This window comes from Scyliorhinus torazame, chromosome 20 (genome assembly GCF_047496885.1).
Source record: "Scyliorhinus torazame isolate Kashiwa2021f chromosome 20, sScyTor2.1, whole genome shotgun sequence".
NCBI lineage: Eukaryota > Metazoa > Chordata > Chondrichthyes > Carcharhiniformes > Scyliorhinidae > Scyliorhinus > Scyliorhinus torazame.
Genome location: NC_092726.1, coordinates 22,862,701 through 22,884,704, shown reverse-complemented (window position 1 = coordinate 22,884,704; position 22,004 = coordinate 22,862,701). Strand labels below are relative to the sequence as shown.

The 22,004-nt window shown below is 49.2% G+C and overlaps 1 protein-coding gene across 1 annotated transcript in view; it reads right to left on the bottom strand.

Moving 5' to 3' along the window:
• The window catches only part of LOC140396960 (FHF complex subunit HOOK interacting protein 2A-like), a 52,724-nt gene extending 30,771 nt beyond the window's left edge, over window positions 1-21,953 (bottom strand). Inside the window, exons 1-9 of the mRNA XM_072485944.1 lie at window positions 21,815-21,953; window positions 21,519-21,641; window positions 19,823-20,065; window positions 16,216-16,412; window positions 15,228-15,345; window positions 13,504-13,580; window positions 11,806-11,998; window positions 9,653-9,816; window positions 8,313-8,453 (exon numbers count right to left, since the gene is read on the bottom strand). Coding sequence (XP_072342045.1) covers window positions 8,313-8,453; window positions 9,653-9,816; window positions 11,806-11,998; window positions 13,504-13,580; window positions 15,228-15,345; window positions 16,216-16,412; window positions 19,823-20,065; window positions 21,519-21,641; window positions 21,815-21,946 — 1,388 coding nt within the window. The 5' untranslated portion in view covers window positions 21,947-21,953. The remainder of the gene's footprint in view (window positions 1-8,312; window positions 8,454-9,652; window positions 9,817-11,805; window positions 11,999-13,503; window positions 13,581-15,227; window positions 15,346-16,215; window positions 16,413-19,822; window positions 20,066-21,518; window positions 21,642-21,814) is intronic.
• Window positions 21,954-22,004: the final 51 nt, after the last annotated feature.

Genomic DNA, 22,004 nt, shown 5'->3' with positions numbered 1-22,004 from the left:
CACAGCTGAGATACGACACTCACACATCGATAATACAGCTGAGATACGACACTCACCCATCGATAATACAGCTGAGATACGACACTCACCCATCGATAATACACAGCTGAGATACGACACCCATCGATAATACACAGCTGAGATACGACACTCACACATCGATAATACAGCTGAGATACAACACTCACCCATCGATAATACAGCTGAGATACGACTCACCCATCGATAATACAAAGCTGAGATACGACTCACCCATCGATAATACACAGCTGAGATACGACACCCATCAATAATACACAGCTGAGATGCGACACCCATCGATAATACACAGCTGAGATACGACACTCACACATCGATAATACAGCTGAGATACGACACTCACCCATCGATAATACAGCTGAGATACGACACACCCATCAATAATACACAGCTGAGATATGACACCCATCGATAATACACAGCTGAGATACGACACCCATCGATAATACACAGCTGAGATACGACCCCCATCGATAATACACAGCTGAGATGCGACACCCATCGATAATACGCAGCTGAGATATGACACCCATCGATAATACACAGCTGAGATACGACCCCCATCGATAATACACAGCTGAGATACGACACTCACCCATCGATAATACAGCTGAGATACGACACTCACCCATCGATAATACACAGCTGAGATACGACACTCACCCATCGATAATACACAGCTGAGACACGACACCCATCGATAATACAAAGCTGAGATACGACATCCATCGATAATACACAGCTGAGATACGACACTCACCCATCGATAATACACAGCTGAGATACGACACTCACCCATCGATAATACACAGCTGAGATACGACACCCATCGATAATACACAGCTGCGATACAACACTCACCCATCGATAATACACAGCTGAGACATGACGCCCATCGATAATACAAAGCTGAGATACGACACTCACCCATCGATAATACAAAACTGAGATACGACACTCACCCATCGATAATACACAGCTGAGATACGACACCCATCGATAATACAGCTGAGCCACGACACTCACCCATCGATAATACAAAACTGAGATACGACACTCACCCATCAATAATAGACAGCTGAGATACGACACCCATCGATAATACACAGCTGAGCTACGACACTCACCCGTCGATAATACAAAGCTGAGATACGACATCCATCGATAATACACAGCTGAGATACGACACTCACCCATCGATAATACAAAGCTGAGAAACAACACCCATCGATAAAACACAGCTGAGATACGACACTCACCCATCGATAATACACAGCTGAGCCACGACACTCACCCATCGATAATACACAGCTGAGAAACAACACCCATCGATAATACACAGCTGAGCCACGACACTCACCCATCGATAATACACAGCTGAGAAACAACACCCATCGATAATACACAGCTGAGCCACGACACTCACCCATCGATAATACAAAACTGAGATACGACATCCATCAATAATACAAAGCTGAGATACGACACTCACCCATCGATAATACAGCTGAGATACGACACTCACCCATCGATAATACACAGCTGAGATACGACACTCACCCATCGATAATACACAGCTGAGCAACGACACTCACCCATCGATAATACAAAACTGAAATACGACACCCATCGATAATACACAGCTGAGATACGACACTCACCCATCGATAATACACAGCTGAGCTACGACACTCACCCATCGATAATACAAAGCTGAGATACGACATCCATCGATATTACACAGCTGAGATACGACACCCATCAATAATACACAGCTGAGATACGACACCCATCGATAATACACAGCTGAGATACGACACCCATCAATAATACACAGCTGAGATACGACACCCATCGATAATACACAGCTGAGATACGACACCCACTGATAATACACAGCTGAGATACGACACCCATCGATAATACACAGCTGAGAAACAACACCCATCGATAATACACAGCTGAGATACGACACTCACCCATCGATAATACACAGCTGAGAAACAACACCCATCGATAATACACAGCTGAGCTACGACACTCGCCCATCGATAATACACAGCTGAGCTACGACATCCATCGATAATACACAGCTGAGCTACGACACACCCATCGATAATACACAGCTGAGCTACGACACTCACCCATCGATAATACACAGCTGAGCTACGACACCCATCAATAATACACAGCTGAGCTACGACACTCACCCATCGATAATACACAGCAGAGATACAACACTCACCCATCGCTAATACACAGCTGAGATACGACACCCATCGATAATACACAGCTGAGATACGACACTCACCCATCAATAGTACAAAGCTGAGATGCGACACTCACCCATCGATAATATAGCTGAGATACGACACTCACCCATCGATAATACAAAGCTGAGATACGACACTCACCCATCAATAGTACAAAGCTGAGATGCGACACTCACCCATCGATAATACACAGCTGAGATGCGACACTCACCCATCGATAATATAGCTGAGATACGACACTCACCCATCGATAATACACAGCTGAGATACGACACTCACCCATCAATAGTACAAAGCTGAGATACGACACTCACCCATCAATAGTACAAAGCTGAGATGCGACACTCACCCATCGATAATATAGCTGAGATACGACACTCACCCATCGATAATACACAGCTGAGATACAACACTCACCCATCGATAATACAGCTGAGATACGACTCACCCATCGATAATACAAAGCTGAGATACGACTCACCCATCGATAATACACAGCTGAGATACGACACCCATCAATAATACACAGCTGAGATACGACACCCATCGATAATACACAGCTGAGATACAACACTCACACATCGATAATACACAGCTGAGACACGACACCCATCGATAATACAAAGCTGAGATACGACACTCACCCATCGATAATACAGCTGAGATACGACACACATCGATAATACACAGCTGAGATACGACACTCACACATCGATAATACAGCTGAGATACGACACTCACCCATCGATACTACACAGCTGAGATACGACACCCATCGATAATACACAGCTGAGATACGACACTCACACATCGATAATACAGCTGAGATACAACACTCACCCATCGATAATACAGCTGAGATACGACTCACCCATCGATAATACAAAGCTGAGATACGACTCACCCATCGATAATACACAGCTGAGATACGACACCCATCAATAATACACAGCTGAGATACGACACCCATCGATAATACACAGCTGATACGACTCACACATCGATAATACAGCTGAGATACGACACTCACCCATCGATAATACAGCTGAGATACGACACTCACCCATCAATAATACACAGCTGAGATATGACACCCATCGATAATACACAGCTGAGATACGACACCCATCGATAATACACAGCTGAGATACGACCCCCATCGATAATACACAGCTGAGATGCGACACCCATCGATAATACACAGCTGAGATACGACACCCATCGATAATACACAGCTGAGATACGACACTCACCCATCGATAATACACAGCTGAGCCACGACACTCACCCATCGATAATACACAGCTGAGAAACAACACCCATCGATAATACACTGCTGAGCCACGACACTCACCCATCGATAATACAAAACTGAGATACGACATCCATCAATAATACAAAGCTGAGATACGACACTCACCCATCGATAATACAGCTGAGATACGACACTCACCCATCGATAATACACAGCTGAGATACGACACTCACCCATCGATAATACACAGCTGAGACACGACACCCATCGATAATACACAGCTGAGATACGACACCCATCAATAATACACAGCTGAGATACGACACCCATCGATAATACACAGCTGAGATACGACACTCACACATCGATAATACAGCTGAGATACGACACTCATCCATCGATAATACAGCTGAGATACGACACTCACCCATCAATAATACACAGCTGAGATATGACACCCATCGATAATACACAGCTGAGATACGACACCCGTCGATAATACACAGCTGAGATACGACACCCATCGATAATACACAGCTGAGATACGACCCCCATCGATAATACACAGCTGAGATGCGACACCCATCGATAATACACAGCTGAGATACTACACCCATCGATAATACACAGCTGAGATACGACACTCACCCATCGATAATACACAGCTGAGCCACGACACTCACCCATCGATAATACACAGCTGAGAAACAACACCCATCGATAATACACAGCTGAGCCACGACACTCACCCATCGATAATACAAAACTGAGATACGACATCCATCAATAATACAAAGCTGAGATACGACACTCACCCATCGATAATACAGCTGAGATACGACACTCACCCATCGATAATACACAGCTGAGCCACGACACTCACCCATCGATAATACAAAACTGAGATACGACACCCATCGATAATACACAGCTGAGCTACGACACTCACCCATCGATAATACAAAGCTGAGATACGACATCCATCGATAATACACAGCTGAGATACGACACCCATCGATAATACAAAGCTGACATGCGGCACTCACCCATCAATAATACAAAGCTGAGATACAACACTCACCCATCGATAATACACAGCTGAGATACGACACTCACCCATCGATAATACACAGCTGAGATACGACACTCACCCATCGATAATACACAGCTGATATACGACACTCACCCATCGATAATACACAGCTGAGATACGACACTCACCCATCGATAATTCAAAACTGAGATACGACATCCATCGATAATACACAGCTGAGATACGACACCCATCGATAATACACAGCTGAGCCACGACACTCACCCAATAGATAATACACAGCTGAGATACAAAACTCATCGATAATACAAAGCTGAGATACAACACTCACCCATCGATAATACACAGCTGAGCTACGACACTCACCCATCGATAATACAAAGCTGAGATACGACATCCATCGATAATACACAGCTGAGACATGACACCCATCGATAATACACAGCTGAGCCACGACACTCACCCATCGATAATACACAGCTGAGATACGACACCCATCGATAATACACAGCTGAGCTACGACACTCACCCATCGATAATACAAAGCTGAGATACGACATCCATCGATAATACACAGCTGAGATACGACACTCACCCATCGATAATACACAGCTGAGAAACAACACCCATCGATAATACACAGCTGAGATACGACACTCACCCATCGATAATACACAGCTGAGCCACGACACTCACCCATCGATAATACACAGCTGAGAAACAACACCCATCGATAATACACAGCTGAGCCACGACACTCACCCATCGATAATACACAGCTGAGATACGACACCCATCGATAATACACAGCTGAGATACGACACTCACCCATCGATAATACAGCTGAGATACGACACTCACCCATCGATAATACACAGCTGAGCCACGACACTCACCCATCGATAATACAAAACTGAGATACGACACCCATCGATAATACACAGCTGAGCTACGACACTCACCCATCGATAATACAAAGCTGAGATACGACATCCATCGATAATACACAGCTGAGATACGACACCCATCGATAATACAAAGCTGAGATGCGACACTCACCCATCGATAATACAAAGCTGAGATACAACACTCACCCATCGATAATACACAGCTGAGATACGACACTCACCCATCAATAATACAAAGCTGAGATACGACACTCACCCATTGATAATACAAAGCTGAGATACAACACTCACCCATCGATAATACAAAGCTGAGATACGACACTCACCCATCGATAATACAAAGCTGAGATACGACATCCATCGATAATACACAGCTGCGATACAACACTCACCCATCGATAATACACAGCTGAGACATGACAGCCATCGATAATACACAGCTGAGACACGACACCCATCTATAATACACAGCTGAGATACGACGCTCACCCATCGATAATACAAAGCTGAGATACAACACCCATCGATAATACACAGCTGAGATACGACACTCACACATCGATAATACAGCTGAGATACGACACTCACCCATCGATAATACAGCTGAGATACGACACTCACCCATCAATAATACACAGCTGAGATATGACACCCATCGATAATACACAGCTGAGATACGACACCCATCGATAATACACAGCTGAGATACGACCCCCATCGATAATACACAGCTGAGATGCGACACCCATCGATAATACACAGCTGAGATACGACACCCATCGATAATACACAGCTGAGATACGACACTCACCCATCGATAATACACAGCTGAGCCACGACACTCACCCATCGATAATACACAGCTGAGAAACAACACCCATCGATAATACACAGCTGAGCCACGACACTCACCCATCGATAATACAAAACTGAGATACGACATCCATCAATAATACAAAGCTGAGATACGACACTCACCCATCGATAATACAGCTGAGATACGACACTCACCCATCGATAATACACAGCTGAGCCACGACACTCACCCATCGATAATACAAAACTGAGATACGACACCCATCGATAATACACAGCTGAGCTACGACACTCACCCATCGATAATACACAGCTGAGCTACGACACTCACCCATCGATAATACAAAGCTGAGATACGACATCCATCGATCATACACAGCTGCGATACGACACCCATCGATAATACAAAGCTGACATGCGACACACACCCATCAATAATACAAAGCTGAGATACAACACTCACCCATCGATAATACACAGCTGAGATACGACACTCACCCATCGATAATACACAGCTGAGATACGACACTCACCCATCGATAATACACAGCTGAGATACGACACTCACCCATCGATAATACACAGCTGAGATACGACACTCACCCATCGATAATTCAAAACTGAGATACGACATCCATCGATAATACACAGCTGAGATACGACACCCATTGATAATACACAGCTGAGCCACGACACTCACCCAATAGATAATACACAGCTGAGATACAAAACTCATCGATAATACAAAGCTGAGATACAACACTCACCCATCGATAATACACAGCTGAGCTACGACACTCACCCATCGATAATACAAAGCTGAGATACGACATCCATCGATAATACACAGCTGAGACATGACACCCATCGATAATACACAGCTGAGCCACGACACTCACCCATCGATAATACACAGCTGAGATACGACACCCATCGATAATACACAGCTGAGCTACGACACTCACCCATCGATAATACAAAGCTGAGATACGACATCCATCGATAATACACAGCTGAGATACGACACTCACCCATCGATAATACAAAGCTGAGAAACAACACCCATCGATAATACACAGCTGAGATACGACACTCACCCATCGATAATACACAGCTGAGCCACGACACTCACCCATCGATAATACACAGCTGAGAAACAACACCCATCGATAATACACAGCTGAGCCACGACACTCACCCATCGATAATACACAGCTGAGATACGACACCCATCGATAATACACAGCTGAGATACGACACTCACCCATCGATAATACAGCTGAGATACGACACTCACCCATCGATAATACACAGCTGAGCCACGACACTCACCCATCGATAATACAAAACTGAGATACGACACCCATCGATAATACACAGCTGAGCTACGACACTCACCCATCGATAATACAAAGCTGAGATACGACATCCATCGATAATACACAGCTGAGATACGACACCCATCGATAATACAAAGCTGAGATGCGACACTCACCCATCGATAATACAAAGCTGAGATACAACACTCACCCATCGATAATACACAGCTGAGATACGACACTCACCCATCAATAATACAAAGCTGAGATACGACACTCACCCATCGATAATATAGCTGAGATACGACACTCACCCATCAATAATACAAAGCTGAGATACGACACTCACCCATTGATAATACAAAGCTGAGATACAACACTCACCCATCGATAATACAAAGCTGAGATACGACACTCACCCATCGATAATACAAAGCTGAGATACGACATCCATCGATAATACACAGCTGCGATACAACACTCACCCATCGATAATACACAGCTGAGACATGACAGCCATCGATAATACACAGCTGAGACACGACACCCATCGATAATACACAGCTGAGATACGACGCTCACCCATCGATAATACAAAGCTGAGATACAACACTCATCGATAATACACAGCTGAGATACGACACTCACCTGTTGACTATCCTGTTAACCTCTGGTTTCCCATCAGCCTTTGTTGCCTCCTGCGTTGCTACTGGTGGAACGAGCCAATCAGAAGCTGGGAATCTGCTCCCTGTGTAAATATCTGTGAAGAAAGGATCCTCTTCCAATTCGCTGAAGGAGGGAAACAAATGGAGATTAGATCGTTCTGTTTCTGGCTCGATGAAGCAAGATCGTCTTAGTGTTGGCACCACTGGGTGGTCATAAAAACCCATCTGGTTCACTAACATCCCGAAGGGAAGGAAATTTGCCTTTCCCCCCCGTCTGACGTGAGTCCAGACCCACAGCCGTGTGCTTGGTTATTCCGTACCTTCTAAAATAGTCCTCACTTCCACCCTATCCCCGTAACCCAATAACCCCTCCTAAACCTTTTTGGACACTAAGGGCAATTTAGCTTGGCCAATCCACCTAACCTGCACGTCTTTGGGCTGTGGGAGGAAACCGGAGCCCCCGGACGAAACCCACACAGACCACGTGCAGACTCCGCACAGACAGTGACCCAGCGGGGAATCGAACCTGGGACCCTGGCGCAGTGAAGCCCCAGTGCTATCCACTTGTGCTACCGAAATGAACAAAATAAAAATGTCCCAGCCCATTTGAGAAATCAGTGTCTCGTCACAAATCTGATGGCTCATGTCACTGTTGGCTTTGGGCTGACACGCCAAACCTTACGACGCAGGAGACGCAACGCAACTAAAGTCAGCAATCTGACACCTGAACGCATTCAGTCAAGGGTTGGCCTGTCATCGCCAAGCTTCTTGATTGCATGCGACCTCCTTGATATCCACCACAAAACCTTTGATAAAGTTTATATAAAAACTCCTGTTAATTTTCATCTATCTCTTTTTAAAAATAAATTTAGAGTACCCAAATCATTTTTTCCAATTAAGGGGGAATTTAGCGTGGCCAGTCCACCTACCCTGCACATCTTTGGGTTGTGGGGGCGAAACCCGCACAAACACGGGGAGAATGTGCAAACTCCACACGGACCGTGACCCAGAGCCGGGATCGAACCCGGGGCCTCGGCGCCGAGAGGCAGCAGTGCTAACCACTGCGCCGCCGTGCTGCCCCTTTTTCATCTATCTCAAGCGGGCGATTTTAGCTTTGAGTCATTATTCAGCACTAACAGCCCTTCCCATAGCTCCAGCCGGAGATTTGAACAGGACAAAGCAGTGAGTGAGAAACACAAGTGGTTCACCTGCTTTACACCCAGCAAGCTTCGCAAAAGAAAAGCAGTTAAAAGCCAGCCAAACCTTCACACCGTCACTGTATCTACAGCGCAATGTCGACAACAGTTAACCCGAATCTCTTACTCCGTCTCATCCAGGGGTTCGTTCTCTGCAGCTCTGTCCTCTTGTCCCGTACTGTTTCCGATGTAGCATCGGCCTCTTAGATTCCGGAGCACCAGGTTATAAATGATATGTTCCTGAGGTTTCTGGAGGAGCTGTTCGAAGAATCTCAGTGTGGCCATACTGATCTACAAGAAAACAGAACGCATGCTCACTCATACAACTGCAAATGCATGTTTTTTTAAAATTCACTTACGGGATGTGGCATCGCTGGTTCGGCCAGCATTTATTGCCCATCCCTCGTTGCCCTTCAGTTAGTGGTTGTGAGCCGTCTTCTTGAGCTGCTGCAGTCCGTGTGGTGTAGGTACACCCACAGTGCTGTTAGGGAGGGAGCTCCAGGATTTTGACCCAGCGACAGTGAAGGAACGGCCGATATATTTCCAAGTCGGGATGGGGAGTGACTTGGAGGGGAACCTCCAGGTGGTGGGGTTCCCAGGTATCTGCTGCTCTTGTCCTTCTAGATGGTAGAGGTCGTGGGTTTGGAATGTTGCCGAAGGAGCCTTGGTGAGTTGCTGCAGAGCATCTTGTAGATGGTACACACGGCTGCCACTGTGCGTCAGTGATGGAGGGAGTGAATGTTTGTGGGTGTGGTGCCGATCAAGCGGGGCTGCTTTGTCCTGGATGGTGTCGAGCTTCTTGAGTGTTGTTGGGAGCTGCACTCATCCAGGCAAGTGGGGAGTATTCCCTCACACTCCTGCCTTTGCCTTGTAGATGGTGGACAGGCTTTGGGGAGTCAGGAGGTGAGTTACTCTCCGCAGGATTCCCAGCGACAGTATTTATATGGCTGGGTCCAGTTCAGTTTCTGGTCAATGGTAACCCCCAGGACCCCCAGTGGGGGATTCAGCGATGGTAATGCCATTGAATGTGAAGGGGCGATGGTTAGATCCTCTCTTGTCGGAGATGCGTGGCGCGAATGTAACTTGCCACTTGTCAGCCCGAGCCTGGATATTGTCCAGGTCTTGCTGCATTTGGACATGGACTGCTTCCTAATCTGAGTAGTCGCGAATGGTGCTGAACATTGTGCAGTCATCCACAAACATCTGATCTTATGATGGAGGGGAGATCATTGATGAAGCAGCTGAAGATGGCTGGGCTTAGGACACTGCCCTGAGGAACCCCTGCAGTGATGTCCTGGAGCTGAGATGATTAACCTCCAACAACCACAACCATCTTCCTTTGTGCCAGGTAGTGACTCCAACCAGCGGAGAGTTTCCCTGATTCCCATTGACTCCAGGTTAGCTCGGGCTCCTTGATGCCACACTCGGTCAAACGCTGCCTTGATGTCCAGGGCAGTCACTCTCGCCTCACCTCTGGCATATCGAGCGATCAGTTTGTGTATTTACAAACCCAAACTCTGAGATGGGACCCAAACGACTAGCCGAGACATGGCAATGCTGTCAACTAATCCTGACTGAAGCTGCATTTAGCAACTATTGCTTCAACCATGCTGACCTCAATTCACTGGTCTGTAGCCTCCCCAGTTGTCTGTGGCCCCCCTCCCTGCTGGCTGAACCGCACTGACCTACAACCTCGTCCCGTGTTAACCTGCGACCTCTCCATGCTGGCTAAACTGCACTGCCTGTGGCCTCTCCGTGTTGACCCGTGACTTTCCTGTGCTGAACTGCAGCCTCTCCCCATATAGACCTGCGACCTCTCCCCACGTTGACCTGTGACCTCTCACCGTTATGACCTGTGACCTCTCCATGTTGATATGCGAGTTCTCCCTCTGTTGATCTGTGACCTCTCTCCATGTTGATATGCAACCTCTCCCCATGATAATTTGTCATTTCTCCCTGCACTGACCTGCGACCTCTCCCTAGCGTCCTCTCCCTGTGTTGGCCTGCGTCTTTGCTCTGTGACCTCTCCCAGCATTGACTTGTGGCCTCTCCCCAGGTTGACCTGTGGCCTCACCCTGCACTGACCTGCGACCTCTCCCCGTGTTGGCCTGCGTCCTCTCCCATGTTGCTCTGTGACCTCTCTCCAGGTTGACTTGTGGCCTCTCTCCAGGTTGACCTGTGGCCTCACCCTGCATTGACCTGTGGCCTCTCCCCAGGTTGACCTGTGGCCTCACCCTGCATTGACCTGTGACCTCTCCCCAGGTTGACCTGCAACCTCACCTCGTCGGACAGGTGGTTGCAGCGGTCTATCAGCTGGTAACGCAGCGGGTGACAGGCTGGTTGGGCAGGCACCTCCCCCCCTCTCTCTTCTCCCAGCAAAAAGAGAACAAGTTCATCCAGCAACCGGGGTGACGTGACGTGAGTCACGACCCCCATAAGCAGCTCCGTGGACGAGAGGATCCTGACCTCGGACCTGTGGAGAGCAAGAAAAGTGTACAAGGGTCAATCACGGGCAATAACAGGGGATGCAATAAATCTCTGAGCAGAGCTTTATTAAAGCGGCACAAATCTAGCTCTCTGCTCAAGTAAATCTTCGAGTCAACAAATGTTGGAGCTTCCACATCTTGGAGTTACCATTAGTTAGACGAGCCATATAAACACTGTGGCCACAACAACAGTTCAGAGGCTGCGGTGAGTAACTCATCTCCTGATAAATGGCAAGTTACACAAGTGCCAGGCAATGACTATCTCCTACAAGAGAAGATCTAACTGTTGCCCCTTGACATTCAATGGCATTAACATTGCTGAACACTGTCAGCATCTTGGGGTTACCATTGACCAGACACTGAACTGGACCCAGCCATATAAATACTGTGGCTACCAGAGCAGGTCAGAGGCTGGGAATCCTGTGGAGAGTAACTCACCTCCTGACTCCCCCAAAGCCTGTCCACCATCTACAAGGCACAAGTCAGGAGTGTGAGGGAATACTCTCCACTTGCCTGGATGAGTGCAGCTCCAACAACACTCGAAAAGCTCGACACTGTCAAGAGAATGTCGCTTGAAGAAATGTTTGGCTGCTCATGTTACTGCAGCGGTGTCAGAGTGTGGGTGGAGCTGAGCTGTGGCTCTGCTTTTTAGTTTCACTTTGAGAAAAGCTTGGGTGTGTCTGTGTTTTTTTGGTTTCGTTTTCAGTGTTGGAGCTGAAGCCAGACAAAGCGGGTGTACTGTTGATCTCTCTGCCATGAAAAGACTATCTCTTGATCATTTGGTGAATTCGGAATTATAAATGTTTTCAGTAGTGAATGTAAACCTGATGTGCTTCTGTTAAAAGGTGTTTCTTTTGTCTTCTGGATGTTGTTTGGGAAGTTATTAAGGATTACAGAGTGTTGTATTCTTTGGGGGTTGTATTTGAATTGATGGTTGCTAAGATGTTCACTGTATGTTTTAAAAAGGTTAACTTGAGTTCATAGAATAAACATTGTTTTGCTTAAAAAAATACTTTTCCATTTCTGCTGTCCCACACCTGTAGAGTGGGCCGTGTGCTCCCCATACCACAATCTAGTAAAAGTTGTGGATCAGGTGAACTCCGTGATACACTTTGGGGTTCTCTAAACCCTGGCCCATAACAACACCATCCAGGATAAAGCAGCCCCGCTTGATCAGCACCCCACCCACAAACATTCACTCCCTCCACCACCGACGCACAGTGGCAGCCGCGTGTACCGTCTACAAGATGCACTGCAGCAACTCGCACCTCCCAAACCTGTTCAGTGGGACAGACGTAATGATGGAGGGAGCGAAGTAAGGCGGGGGAGAGGGACAAGGCCCGTTCTGATGACAAGGCTGAGAGGTAGCACCTTTTGCTGAATGTCACTCATGTGCCTGATGGGCTGCGGTTCCTCACGGCAGGTAGAAAGGCTTATCAATTGTCGCAGGGCTCACGTTTTTCACTCAAAAGAGGAAGAAGCAACTACTTACACCTGTAAGAGCCGTGGCTCCAAGACTTTGACAAAGAAACGCCTCCTGATTTCCTGGGCCACAGCAGCAGCAGTTACCTGGGGGTGGAATTGGAAGAGGGAGTGGATGTTTTACTGACTGATCCTGGAAATAGGCTGCCATCACGTATAACACAACACAGCGTCTGTCAGTCAGGGTCCCACCCCCCTGTACCTCAGTAAATCACAGCCTGGAACGGCTGCAGCAGCCATTTATCAGCAGCAAAAGCCAGTGAGAAATGGGTGCGACAGCCCCGGGGCAAAACCTGCTGAGATCGCCTCCTTTCTCTCGAAGGAAGCTCCAGACTTGAACGAGAATGTGCAGCTTCTCGGAGAGGGCTAGAATACAAGAGCAGGGATGTGCTTCTGAGGCTGTATACGGCTCTGGTCAGACCCCATTTGGAGTATTGTGAACAGTTTTGGGCCCCGTATCTAAGGAAGGATGTGCTGGCCTTGGAAAGGGGTCCGGAGGAGGTTCACGAGAATGGACTGGCTTAGCTCAGTGGGCTAGGCAGCTAGTTTGTGACGCCGAACAAGGCCACCAGCGCGGGTTCAATTCCCATACCGGCCTCCCTGAACAGGCGCCGGAATGTGGCGACTAGGGGCTTTTCACAGTGACTTCATACTTGTGACAATAAAAGGTTATTATTATTATGAAGAGCTTGCCATATGAGGAACGGTTGAAGACTCTGGGTCTGTACTCGTTGGAGTTTCGAAGGATGAGGGGGGATCTTATTGAAGCTTACAGGATACTGCGAGGCCTGGATAGAGGGGACGTGGAGAGGATGTTTCCACTTGTCGGAGAAACTAGAACCCGAGGGCACAGCCTCAGACTGAAGGGACGATCCTTTAAAACTGAGATGAGGAGGAATTTCTTCAGCCAGAGGGTGGTGAATCTGTGGAACTCTTTGCCGCAGAAGGCTGTGGAGGCCAAATCACTGAGTGTCTTTAAGACAGAGATAGAGAGGTTCTTGATTAATAAGGGGGTCAGGGGTTATGGGGAGAAGGCAGGAGAATGGGGATGAGAAAAATATCAGCCATGATTGAATGGTGGAGCAGACTCGATGGGCCGAATGGCCTAATTCTGCTCCTATGTCTTCTGCCGAAAAACTCCAGACTTTGCAACGGGGGAAGTGGTCAATTTCTGCTTATTTTCCAAACTGCTGTGGAGCTTCATGGAATCCCTCCAGTGCAGTTGGCCATTCGGCCCACCGGGTCTGCACCGGCCCTCCGAAAGAGCACACAACCTGGCCCAGTCCCCTACCCTATTCCCCGTGACAACACCCAACCAGCACATCCTTGGACACCAAGGGACAAATTTAGCACGGCCAATCCAGTCAGACACCCGAGACTGGAACTGAACCTGGGACCCTGGCGCTGTGAGGCAGCAGTGCTAACCACTGTGCCGCCCCATTGATTCTCGGAGAAACATCATCATTTCAAACTCAGAAGGCCGGTTCTTTCCAACCTAATCGCTGTCTGTCACACCGTGTTGTAAATGCATCGCCTGACTCTCCGCACACATCACGACAGGAGAGTGCCGATGCACCGTTGGTTGTTTCCCCCACTGCATTAAACCCTGATGCAACCGCAATCTTTAGTCCATTGGCTCTCTGCACTGTACAATCCCACTCATCCCTCACCTCGTGTATGTGCAAGCTGGAAACGCCCCGCCCCGCACCCGGGCACCTGGCGACAGGCACCTACCTCATGGGCTTCCTTCACCAGCTGATCACAGTAGTCCAGCCAGGAGAAGAAAGACATCGCAGCCCCTTTACCAGGAAACGAGTCGGCATCTTCCACACGGCTGGCAGCATAGTGCGACCTGTGGGCGCAGAGCAAACCAGAGTTCAGCACAACAGAACCCTCGCCAGACCAGATTCACGATCGCATCAGATCAACTGATGGCACGGTGGGAGGCCATTTAATAATAATCATCTTTATTGTCACAAGTCGGCTTACAGTAACACTGCAATGAGGTTACTGTGAAAATCCCCTCGTCGCCACATTCCGGCGCCTGTTCGGGTACACAGAGGGAGAATTCAGAATGTCCAATTCACCCAACAAGCACGTCTTTCGGGACTTGTGGGAGGAAACCCACGCAGACACGGGGAGAACGTGCAGACTCATAGAATTTATAGTGCAGAAGGAGGCCGTTCGGCCCATCGAGTCTGCACCGGCTCTTGGAAAGAGCACCCTACCCAAGGTCAACACTTCCACCATAACCCAGTAACCCCACCCAACACTAAGGGCAATTTTGGACACCAAGGGCAATTGATCACGGCCAATCCACCTAACCTGCACATCTTTGGACTGTGGGAGGAAACCGGAGCATCCGGAGGAAACCCACGCAGACACGGGGGAGGACGTGCAGACTCCGCGCAGACAGTGACGCAAGCCGGGAATCGAACCTGGGACCCTGCCGCTGTGAAGCAACAGTGCTAACCACTGTGCCACCTTGCCGCTTGTGGTTCTGTCAACAGATGATGAGTTTCCCCAGCATTTTCCACTTTTATGTCACAACTAATTCTGCATGTGAGGCGCTTTGAGAAATCTCGATACTCTCAGAAAAGGAGCTCAGCACATGGAACTTTTTCTATTTCTTCCCCGCGCCCCCCCCCCCCCCCCCCCCCCCCCCCCACACCCTCTCACACACACACACACACAATTCGTGAACGGAATTAACCCTGCGTACCGCCAGTTTACTCTTCCCAGCAACTCAACTTGTCCAGGCTCGATGGAGTCCGGTATCAGTTTGCAGAGATCAGACAGTCTGTCGGAAAGTGTGCGACACAGCGCCGTGCTTTCCAACATGTACCGTGCTGCCACCTCCTCTGGTAACCTGGCCAAGAGGAGCAAACCTTCACAGGCCTTCAGTGCAAACTGAGTTTTCTAAATACAGAGAAGAACGTCAAGAACATATCTGAAATCTTACACGTGCAGTCTTGTACCATTATAGACCCCTTTCCCACATTTCTAACCACTAACGCCCAGATAACCAGGTGACACGTATGACATCCTTCTCGCCAACCCTGGCAGAGGAAGACAGCACGCCATGATGGCAAAAACCGTTAGCGGTTAACACGGCATTTATAATAGAAATATAAAAACAATCACAGAAAGTATCAGCCAAAATTTGGGTGTATCCACATTATAGTAAAGTGGCCATGGTCCCAGATGACCATAAGCTGCCCCTTTGAGGGGGGGGGAGAGCTGACTGGTGGTGATTTAACCTGAGGATCACCACACCTCAGGCGAGGTGCGAGGTTTAGAAGGCCGGGCCTTCATGGATATCCTCAGCCCATACGGGAATTGAACCCGCGATGCTGGCCTCGCTCTGCATCACCAACCAGTTGTCTAGCCCACCGAGCTAAACCAGGTCCCCGGTGATAAAAGGTGTATCTACAGCGCACCCCATTCCTGTTTTCAGGACATTCCAGCGGGCGGGTGACTCAGGCCACGCCAACATTTCCTTCTTGCCTTGGACCTTGGTTAGGCCCCACATGCACAGCTCCAGTCTCCACACTATAAAAAGGATATAGAGGCACTGAAAAGATTTGCTGGAATGATACCAGAACGGAGAGGTTGTGTGATAGACAAAGGTGAGGACTCCATACGACACCAGGTGGGCAGGATAACGACGAGCTTTATTTACTCTCCTCAGAATACTACAATTGCACTACTTCTCACCCCACAGTCACCCTCCCCAAACTGCTCCCAGGTCCCAATTACGCGGGAGGTTTCGCTCCTCACAATCGCATAGGGGGGTGTTTGTACTCCAAGGTGTCGGAGGGTAATCATATACAATATAGGGTATGGCCCCTGAGGGGGTCGTAGCTGGTTAGAACTATCAGGAAAGGTTGAACTGACCAGGGGCTCTTTACACAAGAAAAATAAGGCAGCTGGATCGAGGTCTTGACAATTGTGACGGGTTTGGAGGATGTGGGACAAGTTAAGATAACTACCAATAAGTCCAATCAGAAATTCAAGAGAACCCTCTTTATTGTGAGCAGTTTTGGGCCCCGTATCGAAGCAAGGATGAGCCGGCCTTGGAAAGGGTCCAGAGGAGGTTCACAAGAATGATCCCTGGAATGAAGAGCTTGTCGTATGAGGAGCGGTTGAGGACTCTGGGTCTGTACTCGTTGGAGTTTAGAAGGATGAGGGGGGGGATCTTATTGAAACGTACAAGATACTGCGAGGCCTGGATAGAGTGGACGTGGAGAGGATGTTCCCACTTGTCGGAAAAACTAGAACCTGAGGGCACAGCCTCAGACTGAAGGGACGATCCTGTAAAACAGAGATGAGGAGGGATTTCTTCAGCCAGAGGGTGGTGAATCTGTGGAACTCTTTGCCGCAGAAGTCTGTGGAGGCCAAATCACTGAGTGTCTTTAAGACAGAGACAGATAGGTTCTTGATTAATAAGGGGATCAGGGGTTATGGGGAGAAGGCAGGAGAATGGGGATGAGAAAAATATCAGCCATGATTGAATGGCGGAGCAGACTCGATGGGCCGAGTGGCCTAATTCTGCTCCTGTGTCTTATGGTCTTAACACACAAGGCCTGGATTCAGCTGCCTTATTTTAGTATGGTATCCGGTGAGAATGTGGAGCTCGCACGCAGAAATGAAAAGTATGGATGCCCTGAAGGAAAGCTGCATAAACATAAGAGCTAGGAGCAGGAGTCGGCCATCTTGGCCCCTCGAGCCTGCTCCGCCATTTAATGAGATCATGGCTGATCTTTGTGGACTCAGCTCCACTCTCCGGCCCGTACACCATATCCCCGAATCCCTTTATTCTTTAGAAAGGCATCTATCTTTTTCTTAAAAACGTTTAAAGAAGGAGCCTCAACTGCTTCACTGGGCAAGGAATTCCAGAGACTCACAACCCTTTGGGTGAAGAAGTTCCTCCTAAACTCGGTCCTAAATCTACTTCCCCTTATTTTGAGGCTATGCCCCCTAGTTCTGCTTTCCCCGACCAGTGGAAACAACCTGCCCGCATCTATCCTATCTATTCCCTTCATAATTTTATATGTCTCAATAAGATCCCCCCGCATCCTTCTAAACTCCAATGAGTACAGTCCCGGTCTACTCAACCTCTCGTCATAATCTAATCCCCTCAACTCTGGGATCAACCTAGTGAATCTCCTCTGCACTCCCTCCAGTGCCAGTACGTACTTTCTCAGGTAAGGAGACCAAAACTGAACACAATACTCCAGATGCGGCCTCACCAACACCTTATACAATTGCAGCATAACCTCCCTCGTCTTGAACTCCATCCCTCTCGCAATGAAAGACAAACCCATGAGGGAGAAAGGAACCGCAGGGTATTCTGATACGGTGAATTGTACTAGGGTGTGAAGAGGCATGACTGGGATAAGTTGGGTTCAAAGGCCAAGTTTCTGCCCTGAAAATCGTGCATGATTCTCAATATTCTTCATCAGACTGATCAAAGCGGAGCCCGTATTTTTAAAGGTTGGATGTGGGGTTAAAGTGAACACTTATTTCTCGTGCTGTTAATGTAGTCACCAAAAAAAACAAGAGTTTAACCGTCGACACGCGGCGGGGTAGCCTCGAGAGGTCATTGTTCTCTCCACTGCTTCTGAACTCACTTTCTTTTTTATTAAATTTAGAGTACCCAATTATTTTTCCCCAATTACGGGGGAATTTAAGGTGGCCAGTCCACCCAACCTGCACATCCTTTTTGGGTTGTGGGGGGGGGGTGATATGCACGCAGACACGGGGAGAATGCGCAAACTCCACACAGACAGTGACCGGGGGCTGGGATCGAACCCGGGTCCTCGGCGCCTTGAGGCAACGGTGCTAACCACTGCGGCGCCCTGCTGCCCCTGAAATCGCTTCCTGGTGCAAGCTCCAGTTCAAAGGCCGCAGCTCCTCGTCACAGCCTCCCGAGACAGTGAGAATGTTACAGGAACAACTATTAGTTTGTGTGGCAATATTTATTCAAATTTTGCCCCCTCTCAAACCCTTTGGTCATTTGGGTGAACAGAATTGACATTAATTTCGTCTGGGTTGAGCAGCAGAGGTGAAATGTAACTTTTCTGAAGATTTAAGTCAGCTCTATCCTCACTGCAGTCTGCTGGGGTGAGCGGTGCATCACAGCCTGCAGAATGATTCCAAAAAGACTAAATTCTGACCAAAGTTAGTAATTGAACTGAGCTGACTCTCCATCCAATGGTCCCAATCCCGCGCCCAGCGCTCGAACTCACTCCCTCGCTCGCTTCCTTCCCCGCCTTGCGCGTCCCCACACCCCTCATGCCTGCTGGACACAGCCAGGCTGGATCTACCTCACTTGCAGTCAGGGTCAGCAAAGCACTGAGCAGGGTCTTGTCTCGCTGGCCGCCTTCCCCCTCGGGATTGCGGCTTGTGGAGCGAGCGCACGTCGCAGGAGGTGGGTCGAGCTGTGACCGGCTGACCCCCTGGGACAAGCTCGACCTTGGCGGTTCTGTCCCGAAGGCCTGGTCTCGCTGAACCCGGTTCTTCTCAGAGGAGCAGGACGATAACCTTCCGTAATCGGCGGAATCCTTCTTCTGAAAACACAAGCGATCATAGAATCATTACAGTGAAGGAGGCCATTCAGCCCATCAGGTCAGCACCGACCCTCTGACGGAGCACCCTAAGAAGGCCCTCTTCCTAACCCCACTTAACCCACCCATGGACACTAAGGGGCAATTTAGCATGGCCAATCCACTTAACCTGCACATCTGTGGACTGTGGGAGGAAACCGGAGCACCCGGAGGAAACCCACGCAGACACGGGGAGGACGTGCAGACTCCGCACGGACAAGATCGGAACTGAACCCAGATCTCCGGCCCGCGTTAACGTCACAGAGAAGTTTAACTGTCGATGCACGGTGCTGCTGCCTCTTGGGGTCACTGTTCCCTGCACTGTTTCTGAAACCACTTTCTTTTTATTAAATTTAGAGTACCCAATTCTTTTCTTTCCAATGAAGAGGCAATTTAGCGCGGCCAATCCACCCAACCTGCACATCTTTTTGACTTGTGTGGGGGTGGGACCCACGCAGACACGGGGAGAATGTGCAAACTCCACACGGACGGTGAGACGGGGCCGGGATCGAACTCGGGGGCCGGGATCGAACTCGGGGGCCGGGATCGAACTCGGGGGCCGGGATCGAACTCGGGGGCCGGGATCGAACTCGGGGGCCGGGATCGAACTCGGGGGCCGGGATCGAACTCGGGGGCCGGGATCGAACTCGGGGGCCGGGATCGAACTCGGGGGCCGGGATCGAACTCGGGGGCCGGGATCGAACTCGGGGGCCGGGATCGAACTCGGGGGCCGGGATCGAACTCGGGGGCCGGGATCGAACTCGGGGGCCGGGATCGAACTCGGGGGCCGGGATCGAACTCGGGGGCCGGGATCGAACTCGGGGGCCGGGATCGAACTCGGGGGCCGGGATCGAACTCGGGGGCCGGGATCGAACTCGGGGGCCGGGATCGAACTCGGGGGCCGGGATCGAACTCGGCGGCCGCCCCACGTTTAAGAAGAGAAAACACTGAAATTTATCAAAATAATAGGAGGTTGAATGTCCTTGTGAGGGGGATGGGGGGGGGGCGGAGAGATGAAAATCACATCGAAAAGGCGGAGTGGCGATTTGGGCTCACAGTACCCGTGATTGTCAGCGTCTTGGGCTGTTTGCAGGTTCAGCCCCGCAATGAAGTTCAAACAGCTTTTTGCTGGACAGGGATGCATTGTGAAGGTCATCCTGCGCACAGCGCAGGAGGGAGAGGGTTCAATGAACCTATGTCCCTCAGTGCTGCAGCGTCCCCTGTAAGAGGGAGCACACGAGAGCATTCAGAGCAACGTCGCGTCGCGCCAAGTGGTCACTTGGGCTAAACCCTCGATGCAAAGGGCATCCAGCGTCGCGAGCCGAACTGACCTTCGGGTCCCGACGCCTGAAAGGAGTGGTCGAGGCAGGCTTGCCGCGACAGACCATCGCGGTTTGCTGTGTGGAGCTGTCCTTACCTCAATGAAGAAATTGACCAAGTAGGGATCCTGGCTGAGTTTCGCACAGACTGTGGTCAGGAACTGCACTTCCTCCTTCTCTGTTTCCGATCCCAGGTCCTCGCCGCACAAACGAATCAACTTCTAACGGCACAGCAAGAGATAAAAGGAGGGGGCCATCAGGCTCGGGTGGCAGCTCGGCTTGCACAAGCGACTGGAGTATCCGCCGCTTCAAACTGCACTCTTTAGCTCAAATTAATACACGCTTTGGAGAAGGAGGCAGTAAATATTCAGGTGGCGGCAGCACGAGTACGTACCTGCACAGGGCGGTGCACATTGATGTGAGGCAGCAACGGCTGCTGAATCTGCCCCAGCAGTTTCGTGTTGAGGATCAGCACTTGCTGTTTCATACCAGGGGGATACTGCAGAAACACACACACAGTAGTCATTCATTGTCAGCACACAACGTTGGTGCTGTTACAACGGTGCCCAAAACTGTTCCCTCCC